At 63.2% G+C, this 7,469-nt stretch overlaps 1 protein-coding gene across 2 annotated transcripts in view; it reads right to left on the bottom strand.

The window, feature by feature from the left end:
• The window catches only part of LOC112118045 (filamin-A-like), a 14,819-nt gene that overhangs the window by 3,059 nt on the left and 4,291 nt on the right, over window positions 1–7,469 (bottom strand). Inside the window, exons 8-18 of one of the 2 annotated variants that reach the window (XM_026658932.2) lie at window positions 7,079–7,181; window positions 5,500–5,640; window positions 5,239–5,367; window positions 4,767–4,940; window positions 4,362–4,523; window positions 4,085–4,288; window positions 2,086–2,238; window positions 1,722–1,844; window positions 1,301–1,567; window positions 1,065–1,202; window positions 583–698 (exon numbers count right to left, since the gene is read on the bottom strand). In XM_026658932.2, coding sequence (XP_026514717.1) covers window positions 583–698; window positions 1,065–1,202; window positions 1,301–1,567; window positions 1,722–1,844; window positions 2,086–2,238; window positions 4,085–4,288; window positions 4,362–4,523; window positions 4,767–4,940; window positions 5,239–5,367; window positions 5,500–5,640; window positions 7,079–7,181 — 1,710 coding nt within the window. Of the gene's footprint in view, window positions 1–582; window positions 699–1,064; window positions 1,203–1,300; window positions 1,568–1,721; window positions 1,845–2,085; window positions 2,239–4,084; window positions 4,290–4,361; window positions 4,524–4,766; window positions 4,941–5,238; window positions 5,368–5,499; window positions 5,641–7,078; window positions 7,182–7,469 lie in introns of both variants that reach the window. The other variant, XM_026658934.2, reaches the window with a different exon arrangement.

The following is a 7,469-nucleotide window of genomic DNA, read 5'->3' as shown; positions in this document are numbered from 1 at the left end:
GGGGGGGGGGGGCAGGATGAGCTGGAGACTGGGATTCGGGGAGTGACACACGTGGCCCTTTGGCGCGGCTGGAGTCTCCGTCCCGGGGACAGGAGCTGACGGCTGCTCTCGGGCTGGTCATGCTAGGGGGGCACGGCAAGGGGCAAGGGGGAGCACGGCCGTGGGGCGGGGCACAGCCAGCTACATTCCCGTCTGCGCCATGGGGCAGAGGGAGTGGGGCAGACAATCCTGTGGTGACAAGATCCCCGGAGCCCCCCGCAGGAACAGCCAGCAGCCCCCTTCCCTGCATGCTGTGGGTCACGCCCCTAACAAGGGCACACCCTCAGCACACAGGGGTGGGTCCAACCAGCCATTCACCCCCCAGCTTGAGGGGACCTGCCCAGGGGATCGTGCAGGGCGAGCCGTGGGGCCTGCTAGCTCTGTGGATGCGGAGGATCGAGGTGTGGACGGGGGGCTGCCCCCCGGCAGGAGCGACTCAGAGCCGGGACCCCAGGACGTCTCACTTCTCACTCCCCAGCAGCCGCCCCAGGCCCGTGCCGGCAGCAGGAGGGCGGGGGCCCAGCGGTTTCTCCGGGGCCTCACCTGAAGGCTGGTAACAGTCAGGCGCCGGGCGTCATGGCAGGGGGCCGCCGCCGGCACCACGAAGGGGCTTTCGGGAACATGCTCCTCGTTGAACTTCACTGACACCTCGTAGTCGCCTGGGGGGAGAGGGGTGTTAGCGCCGCCCCACGGCCGGCCCCCAGCCCCACTCCCAGGCAGTCCCCCCAGCCCCACTCCCAGGCCCCCAGCCGGCTTCCCAGCCAGTCCCCCAGCCCCACGGCCGGCCCCCCAGCCCCACGGCCTGTCCCCTGCCAGCCCCCCAGCCCCACTCCCAGGCCCCTGCCGGTCCCCCAACCCCACGGCCGGTCCCCCAGCCCACCTTGTAGCCACCTAGGGGGAGAGGGGGGTTAGCACTGCCCCAGCCCCACTGCCAGCCCCCACCACCGCATAGTTAACTGGGGGGTTCTCTGCCCCCAGGTCGACATCAGGGCTGGCCCAGCCACCCCGTAGGCCCCCATCCGTACCGGGCTCCTGGACGATGTAGGCCACGCCGCAGGACCCGTCTTTCCTGTCCTCGAAGGCGATCTCGGCCTTGCTGGGCCCCTCGACAGCGATGGAGAGACCCCCGGCGCCCGCCTCCCGCGTCCAGATGCTGAACTCGGCTGGGGAGGAGGCGGGGGGGGAGACGCTGTTACCCAGGCTGCTGTGCAGGCCCCTCCCTCACCCCCCCCTCCCCCAACAGCCTCCAGCACCCGCTTACCTGGCACGCCGGCCTCGGCCCGCTCCAGGCCAGGGCCCCCCGCCCGCACCTTGTGGGCACCGCCCTCGCCCAGCGGCCCGACGGTGAACTGGAAGGGGCTGCCGGGAACGTGCTGCCCCTTGTATTTGACGCTGACTGAGTGCACGCCCGTCTCGGCGGGCACGAACCGGACACAATAGGTGCTGTTCTCCGCCTCCAGCACCTCGGCCGCCAGCCGCTGCCCCGAGGGGCCCGTCACCTGGGCCGTCATGTCCGCCAGGCTGATCTCTGGGGGTAAAGGGGGGTCAGACGCCCCATAGCGCCCCCCCACTGAGTGTCCCCTGACCCACCAGCCCCCGCATGATCTCCCAACCGGCCCCCCAGAGCCCTTGCCCCCAAACACAAGCCCCCTCCTGCCCCCAAGCCCCCTGCCCCAGCTCACCTGGGATCTTGAGGCTGAGGTCGCAGGCGCTGCCCACGTTGGCCACAGGGGGAGCGCGGCGTCGCCGGGTGATGCTCTCTTTCACCCGCCCCTCGCCTGTCACCTTCACCGAGAAGGGGCTCCCTGTGGGGGGGAGGGGTCAGGCAGGGCTGGGCGGCCACAGACAGAGCCCCACAGCACTTCCTGGGGTCACCCACGCCCCCCACAGGGCCTAACGCCCCCTGGACCCCCCACCCCAGGGGTCGCTCTGACCACGTATCGCTGGGGAAGGTGGCGTGGCCCCCTATGCCGGCCGAGTGCCCTGCAGGGACAGGCCCCCCCGGGGGCAGAGCCCGGGCCCCCAGCTCCGCGCTGGGCCCCCCACCTGGCACGTGCTGGTCAGCAAATTTGATGGAGATGATGTAGTTGCCGGGCTCCGTGGGGCAGTAGGTAACGCGGCAGGTCCCGTCCTCCAGGTCTTCCGTGTTTATGTCCACCTTGCTGGGGCCCTCGATGGACAAGCTGAGCCCGCCATAGCCTGGGGGCACAGGAGGGAGTGGGGGGTCTGCAGGCCTTCCAAGCATCCCCCCCTCGCAGAGAACCCAGGAGTCCTGGCTCCGAGCCCCCTGCTCTAACTCACCAGACCCCACTCCTCCCAGAGCAAGGAGAGAACATAAGAACAGCCCTACTGGGTCAGACTAAAGGTCCATCCAGCCCAGTGTCCTGTCTGCCGACAGTGGCCAATGCCAGGTGCCCCAGAGGGAATGAGCAGAACAGGGAATCACCAAGTGATCCACCCCCTGTCGCCCATTCCCAGCTCCTGGCAAACAGAGGCTAGGGACACATCCCTGCCCAGCCTGGCTAATAGCCATTGATGGACCTATCCTCCATGAACTTATCTAGTTCTTCATTGAACCCTGTTATAGTCTTGCCCTTCACAACATCATCTGGCAAGGAGTTCCACAGGTTGACTGTGCGTTGTGTGAAGAAATATTTCCTTTTATTTGTTTTAAACCTGCTGCCTATTAATTTCATTTGGTGACCCCTAGTATCTCCCCTTAGCTGTCTCTTTTCCAAGCTGAAAAGTGCCAATCTTCTTAATCTCTCCTCATACGGAAGCCGTTCCATACCCCTAATCATTTTTGTTGCCCTTTTCTGAACCTTTTCCAATTCCAATATATCTTTTTTGAGATGGGGCGACCACATCTGCACGCAGTATTCCAGATGTGGTCGTGCCATGGATTTATATAGAGGCAACATGATATTTTCTGTCCAATTATCTATCCCTTTCTTAATTATTCCCAGTATTCGGTTTGCTTTTTTGACTGCTGCTGCACATTGAGTGGATGTTTTCAGAGAACTATCCACAATCACTCCAAGATCTCTTTCTTGAGTGGTAACAGCTAATTTAGACCCCATCGTTTTATACGTATAGTTAGGATTATGTTTTCCAATGTGCATTACTTTGCATTTATCAACATTAAATTTCATCTGCCATTTTGTTGCGCAGTCACCCAGTTTTGTGAGAGCCTTTTGTATCTCTTCGCAGTCTGCCTGGGACTTAACTATCTTTAGTAATTTTGTATCATCTGCAAATTTTGCCACCTCACTATTTACCCCTTTTTCTAGATCATTTATGAGTATGTTGAATAGGACTGGGCTCAGTACAGATCCCTGGGGGACACCACTATATACCTCTCTCCATTCTGAAAACTGACCATTTATTCCTACCCTTTGTGTCCTGTCTTTTAACCAGTTACCGATCCATGAGGGGATCTTCCGTCTTATCCCCGGCAGCTGACTTTGCGTAAGAGCCTTTGGTGAGTACACTATAGCCACTGGATCCCCCTTGTCCACATGCTTGTTGACCCTCTCAGAGAATTCTAGTAGATTGGTGAGGCGTGATTTCCCTTTACTAAAACCATCTTGACTCTTCCCCAACAAATTATGTTCATCTGTCTGACAATTTTGTTCTCTACTATAGTTTCAACCAATTTGCCCAGTACTGAAGTCAGGCTTACAGGCCTGTAATTGCCGGGGTCACCTCTGGAGCCCTTTTTAAAAATTGGCGTCACCGTAGCTATCCTCCAGTCACCTGGCACAGAAGCTGATTTAAATGGTAAGTTACAAACCACAGTTAGTAGTTCTGCAAGTTCTTTCAGAACTCTTGGGTGAATCCCACCTGGTCCTGGTGACTTATTGCTGTTTAATTGATCAATTTGTTCCAAAACCTCCTCTCAGGACACCTCAATCTGGGACAGTTCCTCAGATCGGTCAGCTAAAAAGAACCCAGGAGTCCTGGCTCCCAGCCCCCCCGTTCTAACCCATCAGACCCCACTCTGCTCCCGGAGCTGGGAGAGAACCCAGGCGTCCTGCGGCCGCACCTGCGTCCCGGGTGTCGATGAGGAACTCAGCCGGCTCAAAGGTGCGCCCCTCGCTGAGGCCAGGCCCCGAGACGCGGACCCGGCTGGCGTCACCGATCTCTGACTGGCTGATGGTCACCGTGATGGGGCTGTTGGGGATGTGTTGCCCGTTCCGCTTGATGTTCACCAGGTGCTCGCCCACCTCCTTGGGCACGAACGAGATGCCTGGGGGAAGTCGGGAGTGAGGGGCACCGGCAGGCTTGGGGGGCACTGGCTCGGGGGGGGGGGGGGGGCTCAGCCACGTGGCCGTTGCGTAGGCGTTTGAGCTGGCAGGGCTCCTCGCGCCCTGACGGGGGGGTGACGGTCGCCGTCAGCTGGCTCAGATCCGTCTCCGCGATGTCCAGGGGGATGTCGGCCGAGGAGCCGACCTTCAGCTGGGACATTCGCAGCGTGTCGTCGCCTGGGGTTGGGGTTGGGGGGCATAAGCCGAGGGGATCCCCAGCCCCAGCCCCTGTCCACCCCCCCCAACCCCAGCCCCCGCTCTCCAACCCCTCCATCCACCCCACCCGGCCCCTCCCTCCCGCCCCCCAACGCCAGCCTGTTCCCCCCCAGCCATTCCGCAGCCCAGGAGAGAAAACCATGCCTCCAGCCCCCTCCCGTGGACCCACCCCCAGCCCCGCCCCCCCAGGGAGCCCCCGCTGACCGGTGATGCGGGCGGTGAAGGGGCTGCCCGCGATGTGCTTCTCGTTGTATTTCACCACGATGCTGTAGTCGCCGGGCAGCACGGGCAGGTAGGAGACGCTGCAGGTGCCATCCTGGTTGTCGGTGCAGCTGATCTCGGCCTTGGAGGGGCCCTCAACTGCCAGGGACAGCCCACCTGCAGGGGGAGGGGTCAGCGTGGCCCAGCCCCCGCCCCCAACCCCAACCCGGCACCATCATGGGAACGGACAGGTCAGGGCCTCCCAGCCCCCGCGGCTCTAACCACCAGACCCCACTGCCCTTCTGTAGTCGGGGAGGGAACCCAGGCGTCCTGGCTCCCAGCCCCCGCGGCTCTAGCCCACCAGACTCCTCTACCCTCCTGGTTTCTCCCCCAACCCCCTCCCCCCACTCTAACCACCAGACCCCACCCCACCCCCACCCCAAGCTGGGGAGGGAACCCAGGCGTCCGGCCTCACCTTCGCCGGCGTCCTTGGTGTTGACAGTGAAGGTGGCCGGCTTGTTGACCACGCCGTGGATCAGCCCTGGGCCGTAGGCCGTGACGTGCCCACTGTTGACGTAGTCCACGTAGAACTGCAGGGGGCTCCCTGGGGGGCACGGGGGGGGTGTCAGAGCCTGCATCGGCCCTTACCCCCAGCCACGGCCCCCCCACCGCTCCCTGAGGCACCTGGGACGTGCCCCCCCCCCCCGGCACCGGGGACGGGCCCCCCCCCCAGCACCTGGGATGTGCAGGCTGTCACAGCGGATGTCCATCTCGTGCAGCCCGGCCTCCGTGGGCGCGTATCTCACCGTCACAGTCCCGTCCTTGTTGTCTGTGATGTCGGGCTTGGCCACCTTCCCCGAGGGCATCCGGACCTCGCCTGGGGGCAGAGCGCGGGCGGCGGGGTGTCAGTCCTGGCCCACGGCTGCCCCCCGCCGGGGAGACATGGCCCCTCTGGGCTGGTTATACAGGCCTTGAGCCCGGAAAGGGGGGGGGGGTGATCCCCTCCCCCTGCAATGCAGCCCCACTGGAGACGGGACGTGACACCCCAATAGTCACCCGCCCCGGAATTCGCATGTTTTGTGCACAGTGTGCCTGAGGAGGGGCCGTTCTCAACGTCTTGATCTGCTCGGCCGCAACAGCCCGTCGGATCGTGTGTGTGTGTGGGTTACTGAAATGTGTGTGGGGTGTGTGTGGTGGGTGTTTTCAACCTCCCGACAAGCAGCCTTTCAGGGAGGACAGTGAAAAGGCCAAACCCCGGTGGCTCATTGGGGAAACACGCACACGCCCCAGGGACCGAGACAGCCCAACCCCATAGGAAGTGTGGGGCCCAGGTAAGAGCTTTCCAGCAAGTGGGGAGAAGCTAGAAAAGGGGGACGATGACATCAGAGGGGCCCTCGCTCTCCCTGCAACGACACACGGAAACCCCGGAGGGGCAAGGACTAAACGGGGGACGTGCTGGTCCCAGGCGAAGGGATTTTTCTCCTGGGCATGAAAAGCTGGGAGAGCCGAGGCAGCTTGTGCCGCAAGCCCCAGCCGGCCTGTCCGTCGCGCCGGGGGAGCACTGGCCGATTGACACCCCAGTGAGGGTGCGACGCTCCGTTTGGGGGCTGTTTATTTGGTGGGTGAGCTGCTTCCATCTGCCGCTCTCCCTTAGCGTCGCTTCTGGACTCTCTCTTGGGCTGGTTTTGTCTAAGGCCAGTGTGTGGAAATCGGACCTGGGGGCCGAAAGCCGGGCAGATCCCTCTCCACATCGTGGCGGGGGGGGGGGGGAATGTCCCGAGCTGACGCTGGGCCGATCCCAGGGCAGCACCCGACGGTCCCAGCTGGGGGTCACTTGAGTAACTGGGCAGCTCCTTAGCGAGCTCCCCAGGCAGAGCTGATCTCAGCGTGTGTGAGAAGCCGCAGCTGGGGGTGTCCCTACCTGTGTCTGAGCGTGGGAACTTATCACAGCACCCCAGTGCGAGGGGGAGCCCAGGCTGGTGGGTCGGGGGGCTCAGTGGTACCCCAGTTCCAAGTGGCACCCCGGGGGGAACCTGTCACACAGGACGCCAGGCCCAGAGGGGCCCATGGGGGCGATCCCAGGGGGGCACAGGACAACCAGGCCGGATGCTGGGCCAGAGGGGAAGGGATTACCAGGCCGGACGCCAGGGTTAATGGGCCCAAAGGGCTGCTCTGGCTATATTAGGGTCTCCCCTGTTCTAGGGGACCCCGAGTGGGGCGGGGGGAACCAGCTGCCAGCGAGGGGGAGAGTCTGTTGGATGTCAAATGCCGCCTCCAGGGGACGCAGACCCACAGCACCAGCCCCCCAGACTTACCCGTGATCTCCCCCTTCTTGATGGTGAACGGAATGACCAGGTCAAACGGCCGCAGCCCGGCCACGTCCAGGCCATTGACTCCCATCAGGGGACGGTCCGTGGCCTGCGAAAAGACCCGTGAGACACCCCCCAGGAAGAGCAGTGAGGGGGGGGTTGCTGTACGGAGAGCTGGGGAGGCCTGGCCTGCCCCCAGAGGCTACATGGGCCCTGGAACAGCCCGGAGGGGGGCTCCCACAGCACCCAGCTGGGAGGGTGTGCCCAGCCAGAGTCCAGAGTGCGAGCAAGTTTCGAGTCTGGGGAGATAGGCTGCGTTGTCGTTACTACGTGGCCTGTCTGGAGCGTCATGTGTCACGGCGCTGGGCTGCGACACCAGGACGGGGAGAGGCGAGCC

The sequence above is a fragment of the Terrapene carolina genome, unplaced genomic scaffold (assembly GCF_002925995.2).
Source record: "Terrapene carolina triunguis isolate 2854851 unplaced genomic scaffold, T_m_triunguis-2.0 Scaffold524, whole genome shotgun sequence".
In the NCBI taxonomy this organism is placed as follows: Eukaryota; Metazoa; Chordata; order Testudines; family Emydidae; genus Terrapene; species Terrapene triunguis.
The sequence above is the reverse complement of the archived record's forward strand: the minus strand, read 5'-3'. Positions and strand labels throughout refer to the sequence as shown.